The sequence below is a fragment of the Sander lucioperca genome, chromosome 18 (genome assembly GCF_008315115.2).
Source record: "Sander lucioperca isolate FBNREF2018 chromosome 18, SLUC_FBN_1.2, whole genome shotgun sequence".
NCBI lineage: Eukaryota > Metazoa > Chordata > Actinopteri > Perciformes > Percidae > Sander > Sander lucioperca.
In genome coordinates, this window is record NC_050190.1 from 28,284,494 (window position 1) to 28,304,805 (window position 20,312).

General features: G+C 42.7%; 1 protein-coding gene across 3 annotated transcripts in view; it reads right to left on the reverse strand.

The window, feature by feature from the left end:
- The window catches only part of akap6 (A kinase (PRKA) anchor protein 6), a 281,507-nt gene that overhangs the window by 216,470 nt on the left and 44,725 nt on the right, over nt 1-20,312 (reverse strand). For all 3 annotated transcript variants that reach the window (XM_031321329.2, XM_031321328.2, XM_035994985.1), the window contains 7 exons: nt 10,487-10,596; nt 8,503-8,644; nt 7,243-7,881; nt 5,506-5,862; nt 4,267-4,407; nt 3,984-4,127; nt 2,581-2,841 (listed from right to left, as the gene is read on the reverse strand). In XM_031321329.2, coding sequence (XP_031177189.1) covers nt 2,581-2,841; nt 3,984-4,127; nt 4,267-4,407; nt 5,506-5,862; nt 7,243-7,881; nt 8,503-8,644; nt 10,487-10,596 — 1,794 coding nt within the window. The remainder of the gene's footprint in view (nt 1-2,580; nt 2,842-3,983; nt 4,128-4,266; nt 4,408-5,505; nt 5,863-7,242; nt 7,882-8,502; nt 8,645-10,486; nt 10,597-20,312) is intronic.

Below are 20,312 nucleotides of genomic sequence, written 5' to 3' on the forward strand. Positions count from 1 at the left end.
TCCGCCGTGAGCACGGTGGATTTTATTTTGAAAATTAACTGGATGTTTTATTTTGTTTCTGTGCTCGACTTCCTGTCCCCACTATCTGCCGTGTGCTGAATTGCTGAATTGCTGTCCCGTGTGCTGAATTGCTGCGGAGCTCTCCGGCATCCGGCCACAATAGAAGCTCTGGTATCTGCTCCGGAGGGCTGGGACCGCCGGAGCTGGGACGGAGTCGGGACGCAGACGTTCTGCAGTCAGTGGAAATACACACACTGACTTTAATGGAAACCTAATGACTCTGTCGACGTTCCGGAGACGTTCCGGAGACGTTCCGCATCCAGTGGAAATTGCCGGTTAGGCTGTGTTCACGTTGCCAAAAGGGGATCCGGCGATTCGCCGCAAGGGTTTGCGGCAGCGGGAGCGTAGCACAAGTAGACTTTATATTTCACAGTTACTGTTTTCCGTCAGATCGTTTATAGATCTCAGGGTTTCCAACCGCACTTGAAGGCAGCTTCATTTCCCGAAGATAGACAGAAAGAAAAGAGACGGAGGAAACAGTTTTAAAACTTTCTTGTGGCAGCGATAGAGGCAGGTATGTTTCCTGTTTGGGACTCTCACACCGCCTCAAAACACACCGACAAGTGTGAAAAAGTTGACTCGGTCTAAACTTGTTTGCCGCAGGCCGCTGTGTTTTTTTCCAGCTCCCCCCTGTGGCAGCATAAACACACTACCGCCATTCAAAATGAATAGAAAGACCTGCTTTTTCGCTGCACCGTCTGACAGCCGACGCTGCCAATGTGAGTACAGCTTAAGGTGGACGTACCTCTTTAGAATAAGGCTGCTGTGGCAGAATGGGTGAACAAAGTGTGAGACTCTGACACAGAAGACGGCTGTCAGCATCCTGGTTCCTACCAACAGTCAACATTGGTTTCTTTTATTCTTTGGACCGAACCTCACTAAGTATTTTTCTGTGTTAAAAGCTACCTGAACCTTGTGGCGATCATTTTAGTTTTGGGAAGTGTGGTGTTCACAGTTTTAGACCCAGACATTTCCCAAAATAATGAAACTACACACATTATTTTGTGTTCACAAATAACACACTTATTTCATGTACAACAGTTCCTAACCTCATACACATTTTAACCAATACTTTTCCATGACTTTTTGGCAAATTTCTATGACTATGTATTCCTGAAAATGTAGATTATGTATATCTAAAATTACATAAGTAGGGACACTTACGTTCCCCACACACGCAAATTTGGCTGCCAAGTGACTGTCAGGAAACATGACGCTGAAAAGTTTGCTGACATCCTCGCACGATTTAAAAGAATAGTGGGAGTTTGCGACTTTTAACGGCCACAATACCTCGGCCCTTAATGCGTCTTGTCTAGTAAAATTGGAGATAGTCCCTTGTCTGATGGAAGTTTGGAAGAACCTGCAATCGGCGTAACGTTGGTCGATGTCGATGGAGGAGAGAAGAAGCTAGTGATGGTCATGCTCGAGGCTTCACGCGCAGCCACAACTGCCTGGTGCTTGGCGCCTTTAGCATGGCTAGCTAGCGCTGCTTCTCCCATATTAGAGATGTCAATGATCTTAGAACATAGTCCACATCTCGCTTTACTTGGGTCCTGGACCTTCTCGAGCCACGTCATTGTTAAATTGGCACTTTCCTGGCATTTCAATTTAATTTCAATTTGATTTCAGTCAGGCAGCATCGCAACAAGTGAGTGAACCGGAAGTGAAATGAACTTTATGCCCTGAATAGAACGTGAAGGTTAAGAAGACGTGAAATACATATTTTATATAACGATTTTTTTTTTTTATTAATCACATATTATTATGCTGTGTTAAAAAAAATTCCATGACTTTTCCAAAACTTTCTGGGTCTTTTTATTTTTCCAAAACCTTTCCAGGCCTTGAATTTGCATTGTTCAAATTCCATAACATTTCCAGGTTTTTTTCAAAACGTACGAACTCTTCTCAAGAAAAATCTCTTTTTGTGTGGATTTCTTATGCTTGAAGGTCATTCTTTCCTTGTTAATAATTTCTTTTGATAGGCTGTTTAGGTTGGGAGCTCTTAAGTGTGTTAGCTGTTTAATTTTGTCGTTCAAGTCAAGTTTCCCCTTTATTAAGGAGTAAGGTTCTTTTGGTTAGGTTGTGACCTGAGTCACGTTTCTCAAAAGGGCGTGCACTGTTTTGCTACGGTTTCCGGGTTGAAGGACACATTTCTTCGGAACGGTGTGCAACGGCCTTTGAGGTAAGTTTTCTCTCGTTTGGTGGGTGTCTCTCGTTTTGTGGCGGTGTCACAGGTGATACCCAATCAGCAGAGACGTGCATCTAAACTTGTGGTAATAAAAAGGCAGAGCGCTTACGCACACAATAGTTTACAAAGTTTAAAGAAACGGTTTGCCTAGTTTTGTCGGGGCTGAACGTGGCCCTAGTTTCTTTATTGCTTAGTTGACCTCTTTTCAATTTGGGCTCTTTCTTTTCTACCAATTGTTTCTTAAGATTCTTTCATTTTTGTCATTTGTTATTTAAGAAATGCTTCTTTTTTACACCTTTGTCCTTCTGTTTTTTTTGGTTGGTTAGACATACCTCTAACTTCTTCCAGATGGCGGGGTCTTTGTTCTGACTCTGAATGTCCTCCAGCAGCTGGTGCACCATGGACGCACCTCCACGCATGGCCACCGGGGGCGCCGTCAGCTGCAGGCGGCGCTCTGCAGACCTCCGTCCCTCGTCCTCCTCAGACTGCAGGTCACTCAACGGGCCGGACTCGATGCTTTCGTCCAATGAGAGAGCAATATCGCTGGAGGAGGTGGAGCTAAAGCGGCTGACCAGGTTTCGCCTGTAAGGAAGCTGAGGTGGAAAAAACGTCATGGGAATATATTCTGGCAAGACAGCTTTATTTAACTAGCACATTTCAGCAACAATGCAATTCAAAGTGCTCCATGTACATAAAACATTAAAGATAAAGAAGCGGTTTGTGCCACTACGCATGGGTTGCTACTCAGCTGTATTTTTAATGTACTAACAATTTCAATATGAAATAGCCATCTAAATAAAGGCTTTTAAACTTTTTTTAAGAAGAGTGCCTTGGACCTTATGGGCCCTAGCTTGCACCGGCACAGCGCAAAGCACGACGCAAGTGTCCACGTCGTTTAAAGAGCAAATGCACCTGCGCCTATCTTGGCACCCATGGGCATGCTGGTCTTACAGGGAGGTGTGTTCAGGTACATTCTGGGCATGCTGGTCTTACAGGGAGGTGTGTTCAGGTACATTCTGGGCATGCTGGTCTTACAGGGAGGTGTGTTCAGGTACATTCTGGGCATGCTGGTCTTACAGGGAGGTGTGTTCAGGTGCATTCTGGGCGTATTGCTATCTTGAGGCAGCGGGAAGTGATTGCACCATTGACCAACAAAAACCTGGTCTAAAGTCAATAACGCAGCATTTCATTGTTATTTTAAAAGTGAAGTTCTGATGGCATAGTGCTCGTGCCGTATATGATCTGCACGTGCACTTTCACTTGATGCACGAGCAGATCAGTTTCTTCTCCTGAAAATCTCTCCTTCCTGCTTAGCGGATGCTCCAAGGTCCAAACGCGCCTGGCTTTTAAAGGGAATGGGAGATGATCTCTGATTGGTTTATTGCATGTTATGCCCAAAACACACCTATGAATTAATGAAGACACTAAGTACAACCCTTTTGAAGGGTTGTACTTAGGTGAAAGACAAAGGGCCCTATTTTAACAATCTAAGCGCACAGCGTGAAGTACGTGGTGCAGGTGCGTTTAGGGCAGGGGGTACGAATCCACTTTTAAAAACATTTGTTAAAGTGAATACAAGAAAACAACTAACATAGAATAAGACAGGTATAAAATACAAGAATAAAAGTTACAGTGCAGAGTGAGAAATAAACAATTACTTAAAAACGGGCAGTATCAAATTTATTTTCAGCATTTATGGAGTCAAAAACATGGAAAGATAAAATACGATGTCTACCAGCGGTGGCAGAAGAGAAGGCATGTCGTCCCCGCTCTCCCTCTCGTCGCTCTCCCCTACCTCCCAGTCTGGGTTGAGCTCCGTCAAATCCCAGTCATCCACATCCTGCAAAGCCTTCTGGGTAGAGTCACAGCCATCGGGCATCTGCAGGACAAAGTGATAGTGGTCTTGGTTTCTTTATCATTATATTAATGTGCAAAAAATCCGGTTACGATGCCACACATGGTTATCTTTTTATATGTTTATGATGAGATGCAGGAAGAAGAAATTTAGTCTGACTAACCAGTGGAATGGACTGAGCCAGACTTTCCAGCTTCATAGCGAGCATCTCCGTCTTACGGAGCTGATCGGGGAGGGCCATGAACTCTTCGGACCCATACCAGTGCTCCCTGTCTGGGCTGGCTCTTGATGAAACCTGGGCCCCCTGCCAGAGGACAGGGGAGGAAATAAACATGTCATTTTAAATTATCTGATTCAAACAGAATACATTTTTCTTTCAACCTGGACCATATTTTCCCATGTTTTAGTGTCTAAGTGACTGATGGGAACAACAATCTTTGAAATTTGTCCAGTATTGAGCGAGAACGCTGTGGCAGTTTTTGCCGCTGACAGGCTCAGATTGTTATTCTAAGTGTCTGACAACATTATGGAAAGGATCCCTACAGAGATAGACATTTTTGTTAAAGAATAAGATATTTTCTTTGTTTAAAACAGCTCAGAAATTGCTAGTTCTAAACCCACCAGACTCCATTTAAATAAACAAAGAGTTTAGCTTGTATAGAGCCAGCATATTTTCACATGTAAATCAGAGCGGTGATTGTTGGAACAGTGGAAAGATGAACCAAGACGGCTTTTTTGAGGATTTGTTTGTCTGTCTGCCTGAAGAGCTGCTGCTGCTGTTTCTAACACGGCCTCCGCTCTCAACAGGAACAATGTGTACATCAATATTCACACGTGATTTGCATTGACCAGAGGTGGAAAGTAACCAATTACAATTACTCACATTACTATAATTTTTTTGGGTACTTTACTAAGTAGTTTTCAAATCTACTTTTACTTAAGTAAAGTAGATTAGTAAAGAAAGAAGTATTGTACATTTTAAATTACCTTCTTTTTACTAAGTAGAATATTTTTGTACTCTTTCCACCTCTGGCATTGACCATTTATGGATGATTATGGCCAGAATATGAGGCTCTTCAATGTGCGCTCATTTTTAGGTTGAGTGTGATTTATGAAGGGGACGTTTGCATGCAGGCCTGTGTGCACAGATTTATCTTTTTTTTGACGTACACCGTTTTGTCTTCTGTGTGCACGGAAACTTTTCCCTACGCATGTGGTCACTAGGTAACTGTAATGCAACCTGAGTTTGTAAAATGTTTTCCACGGTCTGAATTCAGAATGCGTTTGCGTATCCCTGTCCATCCTGTATCTGTCTCACAATAATTCACACAAAAACACACTTTTAACACAACCTCAACTCTCGAAAAAACTTCCATCCTCGACAAAACGAATAAGCGCTTACCTTCTGCCCCTGGCGCTTCACGATCCAGACCGCTGTCTTGCCAGGATGCGGTCGGGGGTCTGACTCCTCTCCGGATGCGTCCAGGTCTGAGGAAAGGAACTGCTCTCTCATGGGGGAGGGCAACGAGGAGTCAGACTCCCCCTCGCTGTGTGCGTGTGTCTCCCTCTGCGTCCTCTCCATTTGTTTGCATATTGCATCCTGAGACATCGGGTATTGGAGAGGCAGGGGGGCGTTGGTGGTCAGTCTGGCCCCAGATGAGCTCCGCGGTTCGGTCAGCGGCCTCGGGACGCTCCCCTGAGAGCATCCTAACTGTCTGGAGCTCACACGGTTTCTCTGGAGGTTACGCCCGTTCATCCCCTGTTTAGTTAAAGAGAATTTAGGTTAAGTTTAGTTTACTATAGGATCCCCATTAGCTGTGCCCTTAAGCACAGCTACTCTTCCTGGGGTCCACATTTAAAAAATATATATTAAACATTACAGTCCACATAATTCCATACATTTAGGAACATACATGAAACATTACTCAACATCTAAAACATACATGTAACATTACAGTCAACATCACTCTACACATTTAAAGCATACATTAGTCAAGATCAAAAGAAAAACAAAGATTCCCCAAATGCCTGGCAGTCTACAAATATGATGTTCCAAGATTTGTTTTTATTTCATCTTTAAATATTGATCTCTTTGATAATTTAGTCAATAACAATGGTAAAGAATTCCACGTGTTCATCGATCTATAGATCACAATACGTTTTAAGAAAGAAAAGTACTTGCCCTGGGGAGTAAAAACCGGCCTTCTGTTGCCTGTCTGGTGGCATATGTATATGACTCCAAATTGTGTTTTAATTGACTATACTGATATGATGAAATATTTTTTGATTGTAAAACTTTCCATGTTGAAAATAGAAAGGCAGAAAGTCTTCAACTTTTAGCCAGCTAAGATGAGAATGCATAATATTGATGTTAGTGCTGTACGGACACTGGAGGCGTGCCGCTTTATTCTGTACTAGCTAAGCTAAAAGGTTATGTAAGATAAACCATAACAATTATTAAATGTGTCATAAATTAAAAACTACAAAATCAGACATGTTTTCATCAAATTTTACTAAATAAACACACAAAACATATTGATCCAAAAGATTTCTAAATGTAGAAAAATATTCCTTAACACTCCTTAAGTTATTTGAACTATTTAACTTAATGGTTTTTAAGAAATGCTCATTTTTGTGAGCAGAGTGTATAGGTATTTTGATAGTTTCATCTGCAATTCAATGGTGTCACGCCAATTTGCACCGGACATCACGTAAAGTGATAGTGTCATCAATAGTGTACAATACAGTATAATGACAAACGGAAGCCTGAGCTTTTCTGCTGCAAAAAGAATGAATGCTATAGCTGTTGTGGTTTTTATTTTAGATCATTTTATACAGGACCATGCATACAACAATCTCCCGCTGTCATTACGGGGAAATACTCTGTCACCACCGCTATTTATCAGCCCGTATTGGACCGGACGTCACGAAACTTGAAGACATCATCATGAGCGTACAACGTAATGGCGAGAAAGACAGAAACATTAGCTTTCTGCTGCAAAAAGAATGAATGCTTAGCTGTTATGGTTTTTATTTTAAATCGATGTAAACAGGATCATGTAAACAACGACCTACCGTTCTCTAAGGGTTAAAGGCTTCATCTACGTGAAAAAGAAGAAGATAAGTACAGAAAACAAACCTGCAGACTCTCGCAGGACTGCGAAACATTTTCTGGATAAACCGAGTCCAGCTCCAACCAGAACTTGGAGCGGTCCGGAGGATCTATGAGAGAAGGGGTGCTCCGACTCAGCTCGGCCTGGAACTGGAGCCCGGAGAGCGGGCCGACGTTCCCCAGGCCTCCCCTCGAGTCCTCCACCCCGGTTCCTCCGTCTGAGAACAGAGCGGCTCTCTTGGGAAGCGACGGCTGCGTGGGCGACGCCTCGGTGCTGTGGCTCACACCCTGCAGGGGGCGCTTTGCACTTTCACCGTGGTTGACACACTGCATTGTGGGTAACACCGGGGGAGAATGGTTGTGGTTTGATGAGTTGGCGGGCGGAGCGAGTTCAGGTAAACTGTTGTGGTGTCCGTGGTTTGAGAGGCAGGATCCTTCGCCCTCCTGTGCCCCTGGGGGTTCTGGATTTGGGCCTTGGGCTGGATCGAGCTGCTGGGAGGGGTCCTCGCCGTCGGGGTCAGATCCCCGGGCCTCGGGCTCGTCGCCGGGGCTGTAGTCGGTCAACTCGAAGGCGGTGATGCCGCAGTCTAAAGAGAAGTAGTCCTGGCTGCAGCGGATGGTCAGCTGACCGCAGTCGTCCACCTCTGTCAGAGCGTCCAGGCGAGTCTGGACAGGAAGAAATAATCATGTTTTATTACAACGTATATAGTCCCGCATTGCCAGACCTTCCTCCACAGCGCTGCGAAGGAGGGCCTGGCTAGTCCACACAGCATTCCAAGAAGGGAGAAAAACTACTCTGGTTTATTGGCATTTCTTTAAACCAATCATAATTGTCATGGGCGGCGCTAAGCGCCGGAGGGAGCAACGGTGCCTCTGCAAAATAGCCTCGGGAAGGAACATATGCACATTGAAAAGTAGTTTTAGTCGTGCAACAGAAAACTCAGATTGGACAGATAGTCTAGCTAGCTGTCTGGATTTACCCTGCAGAGATCTGAGGATGAAAAAAACGATTAATCTATTATCTAACTTTACTAAACTTAACTTAATGATGAGTTGAAAGTGTGTACGTCTCTGAGTTTCAAAAAAGCTTTAAAATCTAAAATATTTAAGGGTTATGAAGTAATTTGATTAAAATGTAAAATAACTTGGATTGTACTCAAGTATTTAGTTTCCTTTAGTTGTGTTGGATATCTGGGTGATTCTATGGGGATTATAGGATAGCTCTAGTTCACTGCTAGAAACAAACCCTTGTTTTGTTGACAGCGACTGGTTATGATGTGTCTTTACCTGCTGCTGGTCCTGGCTGAAGGCCTGCAGGATGTCCGTCTGGCGGGTGTAGTTTCCGTTGGAGTCCTGCAGGCCCTGCAGCAGACGCTCCTTCAGGACCAGAACGGAGACTCTCAGCTGGTGCCACAGCAGCTGCACGGTCCTGGAAACACGACACCACCAGAGTTACACAACGGGCTGTCTATGTGGTCATGTAATATTATTAAATGAAAATATTATTATACCATAGTCTGGGTGAATACTCAATTCTGATTGGTAGGACACCTACTAATAGCCTCGTCATACTCAGATTCTAGTCAGAATCTGAGTCTGATACTGCTCCATTGGGCTGTGATTATGGGGCGTGTTTCAACCCGAACCAGGAAAGAAAATGCCTCTGCACTGCAACTGGATAGACCTACAACCAATCAGAGCAACGGATAGACCTACAACCAATCAGAGCAACGGATAGACCTACAACCAATGAGAGCAACGGAGTATGTGACGTATGTTGAGCGACGCATAGTTGTCAACAGAACTCAACTGCACGCGCGCTGCCCAAAGCGCTCTTTGGTGACGTGGTTGATGACGTTGCGGTTGATCATCTGTCCATCATCGTATAAAGCCCGCCCTGACAATTTGATTGGTCCAAACAGCTCTGGTTCGAGCATAGTTCAGACCGAACCTCCCAACCTCAAATGTTGTGGGCGGGGCTAAGTTCGGCTGGCATCCAGGCTAACCTACTAAAGGAGTTCCGAAGAAACTGAATATTAACCATTTTAAATGAATGTGCTACAAACCCTCAGGCGTAACCAGGGAAACAGAGTTATTATTAAAATATAAATGAATGGCTGCGCGTCAGACGGTTCACGCCTCGCCGTCGTCCATTAATACCTGACAATGGACACCTCGTAGGGCATTAACCCTCATATCAAACCTAGCTAATAAGCACTTTTTTGTTTTACTTATTTTATTTACTTATTTTATTACTTTATAATTTCTTGGTTTATGTTTTAATTCCATATTTCACGACTTGTCTTTGATAGCAGAAATATATTATTTGTTTCCCCTATTTCTTTACTTATAAGTGAGCACACTTATTAAAGCTTAATTGGCGTGGCCGGGTTAGCTCAGTTGGTAGAGCAGGTGCACACATATAGAGGTTTACTCCTCAACGCAGCGGCCACGGGTTCGACTCCGACCTGCGGTCCTTTGCTGCATGTCATTCCCCCTCTCTCACTCCCCTTTCATGTCTTCATCTATCATGTGGAAATAAAGGCCTAAATGCCCAAAAAAACAATCTTTATTAAAGCTTAATTTGCATGTATTCACAGTCGATAAAACGTTTTAGAAGTGAAGTAAAAGCTTTGGAAGTCAGTGTCTCCTCTATGTTGATTTGGAAATGGCGGCCCGCCACGCCAAAATATCTGCCCCCACGGTATCAAAAATAGGGCAGACGCACAATGTAGTTGCGGTTGCCTCTTAAATGATCCTGCCTGTTGGAAAGCCTGTCCACGCCCCCCCGCAGGTGGCTTTGATGTCTGTTTTAGAGAGGCAGCGGACTTTTATTTATTCCTTTTCTTCATTCTGTCTGGTTTGTGCGTTCGTGAGGAAAACGTGAGTATTGTACATGTGGAGTTGTTGTGTGTTGTGCAGCACAAATATATCTGTATAGTTTAACTCTTTAGATCGAAGTTATGGCAGGAGTTGTCATGAAAGCCTTATTTTCCTTTCTCCGCGGCACACTCGTTAGAGTCTACTTAGCTAATCATCGCCGTTAATATGTGATAACGCCGGTTTATATCACGCTCTGAGTGTTTATATGTTAAAGTTAACTTTTATAATATAGTGTAGGAGGTTAATGTGAAGTGAATCTCAGTTTCTGTGCTCTGTAGGATATGTGCATTTAGACTTCAAAAAAAGTCAGAAGCAGTGCTGGAATATACATATACTGTATGATAGCATGATAAACAACATTGTCTAATCTTGTTTTGTGAAGACTCACCTGATGTCAACGATGATGTTGACGGAGTAGGACAGCAGTTTCAGGGAGAACTCTGTCTCCAACAGGGCATGAATCTGCTCCACATGGTCCGAGATGTCCTCACAGATGTCCTAAAGTCGCAAACACACACACACAAAAGGGCAACATAACAAAATAAAGTCTAACAGGCTTAATAAGTCACCAGACACACATAAAATCCAGCCACTGAAGAACCAAAACATCCCCAGAATGCGACAGCAGGAGAAATAAAGCAGAAGTGATGACGTCACGTCTCCAGTTTTAAATGTGAGTCAGTTCCATGTGGGATCAGTTCCAGGTTTATGAAACATTAACCCTCCCGTTGTCCTCGGGTCAAGTTTGATCCCTTTTCAAAGTTTTCTATATCCGTCCATCTATATATATATATATATATATATATATATATATATATATATATATATATATATATATATATATAAATATATATATATATATATATATATATATATATATATATATATATAAATATATATATATATATATATATATATTTTTTTTTTTTTTTAAGCGACAAAAGCATTGAAAGCCTCGAAAACAGCAGAAAAAAGCATCAAACAAGGTGATAAAAATTTAAAAAACGCGACAGAAGCAGTAAATTCTTTGAAAAAAGCATAAAAAAAATGTGTCGAAAAACATAACAACATACCAACACCTATTACCGACCGCTGTTAGTGAACTAAATTAATATGCTTAAAGCAGACAGACAGACTCCAGCACTGAGCAAAAATATCAGTGAGTTTTAACTTTGGACAGAGACAAGCCATCCGTCGTCCCCCCACCCCCCCCCACCCCCCACCCCCACTTCCAGTCTTTATGCTAAGCTAGGCTAACCACATCCTGACTCCAGCTCTGTACTTATTTTTCCAAAATGTACTCTGCAAAATGTTCAACTATTCCTAAGAAAAAAATATGACATTTGCTCATAATTCATTACATTCTCAAAATGGGCCAACAAATGGAAAATATGACTTTCACTTTCCTGTCATAAAGAGATAGAGAGATAGAGAGAGATAAAGAGGTTGATATAGAGAGAGAGAATATACTTCATTGATCCCAAATTGGGAAATTCTTATGTTAAAGCAGCAGCTTTTTGTTAGAAAATTGTTTGTGAAAAATGACAAAAAGCTACTTAACATAACAGTGACATTCAACAGAACGGCAAACAATTAGGGCAGCAGAGCCAGTGGGAATAATGTGCAGCTTGCACACTTTTACATTACAAGTATGACTATGGAAATAAAAAAACAGGCCTCTCGGGCAATAAATAGGTTACTGCTTTCCTAATGAACAGAACTAAATCCAGATTAAAATTAGAAGACCTTTGGAAAAGCAGGTGACCTGGCATCGAACCCTCGGCAGATGCTTTAATATCGACCTCGGGTCGCTGAGTCACGGTGCGGCTCCATGGTGACCTGCCCCGAACAACCCAACACCGATTCAAAGACCGCCCGGCATGCCAGAATGTAGGTCACACACGCTGCTAGCTTGGCTAACAGTGTGACCTGCTGAGCACTGTTCCAAAATACATGTGTCGCTACTGTACGTGTGGCTGCAGCCCTGCTGGAAACAGGCTGCCTGCGTGGAGTCAGCGTAGGCAGATTAAATGCTCAGATACGCACACAACTGCAGAGATCACAGAGCCTTTTAATGTCACCTGTATGAGCTCGGTCCTCCACCATTCTATTTGAATCCCATTTCCTGCATTACTACATAAATTTAGGGACTATGTTGATGCAAAATGATAAATTCTTCCAGAAAGAATAGCACTAAACTATGTATAAGAGAAAGCATGTCTTTATCGATCACAGAGACCAAACTGGATTTTGAAAAGTGTCCCCCAGTGGAAATTACGCCCTAGAGCGCAGTGTTCAGATTAAGATTAATAAGTCATAAGTCCGCGTGTATTTACATACATAAAGAAAATGGGGAAAAAAAACTGTTCTCCACCAGCCACTTGCAGTGCAACAGGAAAAGACAACAATCACACAGACGGACGTAAGAATACGTAGACTAAAGCGTAGTCAGCGTAGTCGGATACATGCTCAGATACACAGATGACTGCAGAGCACACAGAGCGTTTTAACCACAGTCACCTGTACGAGCTCAGTGTTCAGTATCGGGTGGCACGACTTGTGTCAGGATGAAGGTTATGAGTAAGTAGTGTTTGCAGGTGACGTGCAACTCAGTGTAAGGAGATGGACCGGAGAATCTAAAGATTGGGTCTTTGCTGACCGAGTAAAGTGTGTGTTTTTTATGCAACGCTTTAATCTCACGACTGACACCAACTGCCTCATCAGAAACGCCCCGCCGGGAGATCGAGAACGGCCTCGAGAGGAAGGAGTGCAGTCGGAGGAGTTCACAGAAACAAACGGTCCAGGAAACATACTAACTGACACACCAACTCTACATATACACACAAAGTATAAGTACATTTAAACTTCCACATACTGTATGTACACAAATCTGTACATACAAATCCCTGAAACGTGCACACACACACAAAATAAGCTTGCACTCAAATTTAACACACACACACACACACACACACACACACACACACTCAGTTTCGTCATCAAAGCGCTGTCATGTCTTTCAGATGCTTCACACACACACACACACACACACACACACAGACACACACACACACACACACACACACACAAGTGGGCCCTTCTGACTGAATTAACACCAAGTCTGTCGTTTCCATCTGAAGTAATTTGTTAGAAGATCTTCAGTCCAGTCAGACTGCTGGGAGCTAATGAGACCCTGCTCTGCGTGGTGCGTGCGTGCGTGCGTGCGTGCGTGCGTACGTGCACATCAGTGTATCATCATTTTTTCTGAAGGACATTTTCTGTGCCGGTGACCAGATTGTCGGTTCTTTCAAGTTAAGGTTTTAAATAACTAAGAAACTCGTCTTTTGTGAATTTAATAATTAACCATCTTTTACAGAAATACTGCTTGTGCCTATGGAAACTTTTCAAACCACTCCTGTAGCATAATTCAATTTGCTGTCTGTCTGTGCAATCAGTATGCTCCGAACAGGGTTTATGGGATAGTGGAGGACATGCAAAGATGATGAGTTGATGAGTGTGCAAAAAGTTAAGGAGATACAGCTTAATGTGCAATGCACAGTAAACGTGTCAACTATTACACGTTGCCAAAAACAGACATTCCCATTTGGTTTTCTTATCCATGAATGGTTGCTAAATTAAATATCTAGAAAACTTAATAAGACAACACGTTTCGCTGCACATATATAAAGTGAAATATACAGTGGTAGAAGAATCAGCAGAAGGCTAGTTTTGTGTTTGAAGATTGAGACTGAAGTCACGGGGTGGAGAGGGGAAGTCAAACGCCGATAAGTTAGGCTGCAGTCTTTTCAGTGCTGAAACTGAAGCGGACGCCTGTGCTCGGTTTAGGTGAAACATCTGGTAGTGACAGTCCACAGTTGAGTGGCATAACCTGTTCTTTATGAATATGCATATGACAGCCATGCAGGTGGTTAATAAGGCGACAAACAACAGAACTGATGTGACAGGGTCAACACACAGTCACCTGAACATTTCACCACTCACTCATAGTGGCAAAAAACAGGATGAAAACTTACAGGGACATTTTCACTTTGAAATTTGACGGACAGTTGATTAATCTTGAAGGGCTTGTTAGCCCAGAGCATGTGTCTCTATAAAGCGTGTCCATTTACAACAAACTGATATTTGGAATCACACATCTCTATAACATAACCACTCAATCTTACACACAACACACAACACACACACACTTTCTCGCACCCCAGTCACGTAGAGGCAAGACACAACCTGTCAATCACACAGTGCATACATCCAGCAGGGTTTCTAATTGCCTAAAACCAATCTGAAGCGAGTCGACTCGGACTTCAGCTCCAATCCCGGCTCACCCTCATCACCGCCGACATCAAGGGCTTCAGCGCGGCCGCGTTCAAACTGGCTGCGACAGCTCCGCCTCATCCGCACCCATTCGATCTAATAACCTTCAACTCCTCCACTGCAGCCCCATCAGCGCAGCGCGTTTTACCTTGGAGATCAAATACTCTGTGCTCCTTCTCCCCCTTGGAGCATTCAAATTAAGCCGCTTCAAAGGCGTCCGAGACCCGCTGCTGCGATACAAAGACTTTTTATAGTCTTTCAAAGTGGTAGCTGCTGCAAAAAGACTCCAAGCGCGGCCTTTTCGTCTTGACGGTTCGGTTCATGTTCTGGACTCTGCAGTGGTGTTCTCTGCTGCTCGACATTTAGGCTACATCTACACTACTACGTTTTCGTTTAAAGAATTAATATCTTTTGCTATATTTACGCCTCACATCCGCACTATACTCCGGCGTTTCCAAGCCCCTAAAACTGAAGATAAGCTAGTTAATATTGTCAGACCATAATAAGCAGCTGTGAATTTCCTCTTTTTAAACCGTTGAACCTTAGACTGGTTCAGATCCTGGTGAAACTAGAGGGAAATTATCGGAGCATGGCCTCTTGTCTGTTACAATCCTCCTCTTCCTCCTCCGTTTAAACTCGCATAAAAACTAAAACGCACTTATTGCACATTTGCACATTTAGGGCGGTTCAGGATCTATTAAATGCAACTCAACCCAAAAAAATAAATCATCACAGATTTTAAATATTGCTCCCGCAGTGGGCGTGAACATGCTAAAATGTATGTGCAACAAACTTTTATCAGCTTTAAAATGTTACGTTCTGAAAAGAAAAAAAAAAACATATCTTGCCTAAATGTTCTATTGTTTTTAAAAGGTCCAAGAAGCAAAACACTGTCAAGTGCCTTTTCTTTATGAATTCTTCCTCAAAAGGCCTTTTAAAAATTCTGATTTCTCTAATCCAATAATCAAACTATAGTGTAAAAAATAAAAATAGGCATTTTGAAATCTTGAATCCCTCTACAAACGTCCTCCACGTGCGCCGTTCTGCCACAAACTTCCTGTTTGCAATGGCCTGAAGTTAAACTGCAGCACCAAATCACTGCCAACCTCTCACGTGATTCAAATTTTAAAACAAAGACCAAAGCTGCACTCAGAAACTCAACCAAACATGCAGCCTCAGATTTCTACTTTTGGTATTTAGGTACTTCTTTGTTTTAATTCTTAACAACTAACTGTCAGCAGGTCAGAGGTTTCTTACCTTTTCACACCGTCTTATTTCAGATCAATAATTAACATAAAGAGATTCCAAAAAAGATAATGCGTTTAACTGAACTTGAAGCAGCGAGTGGTTCTTCTGTCCAAAGCTGCAAACTGACACTGCTGCTCCCATGTGAGCAAATGGTGACAGGCTGACGCGACAGCAGTGAGAGAGAGTGTGTGTGTGTGTGTGTGTGTGTGTGTGTGTGTGTGTGTGTGTGTGTGTGTGTGTGTGTGTGTGTGTGTGTGTGTGTGTTGACCTGCTTCTTGCATAAGGGGGTGTTGGTGTTGGGGAGAGGAGGAGTCACAACAGTTGGGAGGTTATTTTAGGACCAACCTCACCCACCCCCCTCAACACACACACACACACACACACACACACACACACACACAGTAAGCTGTAGATACTCAGTATCATTCTTAACACTTTAAACACAGACATACTTTTCTCTCACATTTTACACACAAGTATTTAACACACACACACACACACACATACACACAACTTTCTGAGGATGCAGACTGTGACTGTTAACCACCAGTCATTTCATCTTGCAGTATGAAGCCCCTTTCAGACTTGCACTTTATATTAATCTGACAGTGATTTATTTTGGCGGTCTCATGTCTGAATAAGCGTCTGAGTCACATTTACGTAAATGTCACAAGAGCAATCTTAGCATGTCAGACTCTGCAACTTTTCTGTGTCACTTTTAACACGACCCAAGTCTAAACTGAGTGCCATCAGTGCAGCAGCACGCGGTTAAACATGGAGAGAGAGATTAAGGCGTTTTGAGACAAAAATCGATCTCTGTCCACACAAGAATTTTAGCTCCAGCAGCAGAACTAATGTCCGTCCGTATTAACATATCTGCCAACGCATATAACATGACCGTTCACATACACCGGTGCAAACAAGAGCGAAAAAGTAAAAGCAGAGATTTATTACCTTGGACTGCCGACGAGGTGGAACTGTTTCTGAAAGGTTTGTAATAGGGCCGCACAATTAATCACAATTTTATTGAAATCGCAATATGGACTAGTGCAATATCCAAATCGCAGGGGGGCGCAATATTTGTTAAAGGCAAAATATGTGTCAAACCGTTCTGAATGAAGTATTGTGGTGCTGCAGAGACGTCCCGGCCTACAAATCCTCTCCTACAGACTAAAGAAAAGAATCTTTGTTTGGTACAGATCCTCGCAAAAATCACACTAATATCATAATATATATGTATAATATAATAATTTTAATTTCTTTCAATGTTAATCATTTTCAATGAAAATGAAAATAATGATACAAAAGCGATCATTCCCTCCAATATCATGAATCATATGGCAATCGCAATATCAGTCAAAATAATCGCAATTAGATATTTTCCTCATATCGTGCGGCCCTAGTTTGTAAGCTACCAAACCGATAAGACTGACTGACGTGCGTCGTCGTTTCCAAAGGTCTCCTTTTGAGCCCGGTCAGACTACAAAGCAACCCCGGAGTTTTCAAAACAAGAACGGGGGCAACAGTGCTTCCAAACGTCTCCGTTTTAGAGGCTCGGAGACGCCGGAGTTGTGTGAACGCGAGGCGTAAACGTGGCCAAAGATATTCATTCATACCAACTGCGTGCATTACATTAATATCCAGCCAAATGTTTTACATTCAGCATGTTAGCAAACGGGAATTAAACGACAACTACAGGGACTAACAGGGATTTAATAGTTTCATACAGGTGCATTCATTATGAAAACATCATCATCTACTTGAGAGTTTCAGTGTGGACGGCAACTTTCCAGATCATTGTCTTGGAAAGACTTTCAACATGTACACTTCAGCTAATTCACTGCGTCAGTGTGAATACGGACACATTATTTATTCATTTTTAAGACAAAGTTGTATCGATGGACATCACACACCCCCTGGCTTTAATGTAAACTGGACCAAAACAACAAACATGCTTTCACACACTTTCTCTGACACACACACACACACACACACACACACACACCAAATGCAACAGCTGCCAATTGTGAGGCAGGGGAAGGTGAAGGTTAAGACTATTTCTTGGAAATAAAACGTGTTATTATCATTAAAATAATAATAAATGTCCAGTTTTAAAATGTCAAAGCCTGAAAACACAAAGCCTCTTTCCCTTTAAGTTCAGTTGTTTTATTCTGTTTAATTATTCTAGCGTGGGACGAGACTAAACACCCTAAGGCTAGAAGTAGCTCCTACTTCATCTGGCTGGGTTTGGAGAAAAAGTTGATGTCAGTTCTAACTTTAAGATTCCTATTTTCTTTCTAAAAGTAATTTACATCCCATGTTTTAGGTCTAACAGTAACTAACTTGGCTGGAGGACAGTGCCAGTTGTTTCTGAGTCTTTTTATATGTCATATCAGGTCACATGTCTTCAGAAGCAAATGTGAAAGTCCTGTCATATTTATTCATCATTGCTCCGAAATTGTATCCTCAGATCGAAACTTGAGATAAAAGATGAACGTTTAGCTTTAAAGTGTCCCGTTTAGAGCTTCATACTTCCTTACCTAGTAGTTCCCTACCTGGCTTCCTGCTACACTGAGAGAATGGGTCTTTGCTGACCGTGATGATATTTGACTGCAAGTTGAAAAGGTCAGCTGAACCAAGTCAACCCGTAACTCTCCTCCTACTTTCTACCCTTCCCTGCTCCTCTCTTTTACACGAATATCTATCCCTCCATGTTGAGTTCCCAGAATTCCTGGCGTAGCGACGACAGTGACATCAGAAGACCGAAATATCCCGACAGCTGGGAGACAGCAGGCTACTTCTGGACTGCGTTTAAATAAAGATCTGTGGGTTTTGAACCAGAGACACACAGATCCACATCTACTAAATTGATCATGCTCTCTCTGCAAAGAGTTTCTTTTTCAGGAGATTTCTTTAAAGCTGCAAGACGATGCTGCATGCCGGTGACATAAACTCATATTTATAACTTTACATGGGGATGTAAGGGTCAGATGTGGGCGCCATTCCCCCAGACCAAACTCAACTTTACTTACAGCTGCAGACAGGTAGAGGGAAAGGCTGATGGGAAGAAAAAAAAAAGGTTTACCGTCTTCCAGAAAGGGTAAGACAAAAACTTGAGACTGTAGAGGTTTAAAAAGTGCTCTTTATCTGAGAACCAAAAGCACCAACGTGCCCATCCTTGTGTCATTTATTTAAATAGTTAAACAAGGTGATAGTAATAAGTTGATGTTTAGGATTACGGCATACAGTATACAGCTTCATTTTCTACGTTAGCCCTAAAAGGCAAGGTGAAAAACAAATTGTGGGCAATGTTGGCGAAAACCTAAGTTTATATCTTACATAGCAGATGTCATCTCCTCCCTGTGTGTGTGTGTGTATGTATGTATGTAAATATGCCGTGTGCAGCCTCTCCCTCTCAGAGCAGCAGAGGACATTCTCCATGCAGCTGTTACACACCGCCTGCAGCCGGATGCCAAGAATGTCTGAGAGGCTGGCATTCTCACACACACACACACACACACACACACACACACACACACACACACACACACACACACACACAGTGGAAGCATCACTATAATCATGTCCAACAGTCGCTCTGTGGCAAGGTCAGGTTATAGAAAGATGCCCTGCAGGCAAACGCATTATAAATATGACAGAGAGAGGAAGAGAGAGACACAGAGAGAGAAGAAAGGAAGGAGAGGATGAAAGAGAAAGAAAAGAGCGGCGAGGAGAGATTATAATTTCAAACGGCTGTCTGGCGTTCTATCCGCTTCGATCTCTCGCCCTGTTGCCGCGCCCGCAATTAAGTCAAATAAAGCTTGGGCCTACAACGGCCTGGATGTTACCTGTCGAGGTAACGACCAATCAGACGCTCAGAGTTCAGCTGCGAGACGTGAATCCAGCCATGCCACACTGTTCCTTGTGGCTATGTCATAACCTTAACATACAAAGATCAGGTGTCTCTCCGTTGGACCACTTTCAAAAATTGTTGTTCCATCAGTCACTTAGACACACAAATATGAAAAAAAAGGTGTTGAAAAATACAGAAGTTACCCTTTAATAAAGACACTTTCTCTGACACACATACACACACACACACAGACACACACACACACACACACACACACACACACACACACACACACACACACACACACACACACACACACACACACACAATGCAACAGCTTCCAATTTTGAGGCAGGGGAAGGTGAAGGTTAAGACTATTTCTTGGAAATAAAACGTGTTCCACAAGGAACAGTGTGGCATGGCTGGATTCACGTCTCGTAGCTGAACTCTGAGCGTCTGATTGGTCGTTACCTCGACAGGTAACATCAAGGCCGTTGTAGGCCCGAGCGTTATTTGATTTAATTGCGGGCGCGGCAACAGGGCGAGAGACACAAAAATATGAAAAAAAGGTGTTGAAAAATACCGAAGTTACCCTTTAATAAAGATATAAAGAACAGTTCAAAAAAAGGTTTCAAAGTGAGTTAAGAGGATGGATATCAATCTCATGTCTGTGTGTTCAGTGCAGAGCTGGAGTCAGGACGAGGCTAGCTTAGTTTAGCTTAGCATAAAGACTGGAACCAGGGGGGAAACAGTTAGCCTGGTTCTGTCTGAAGTTTAAAAA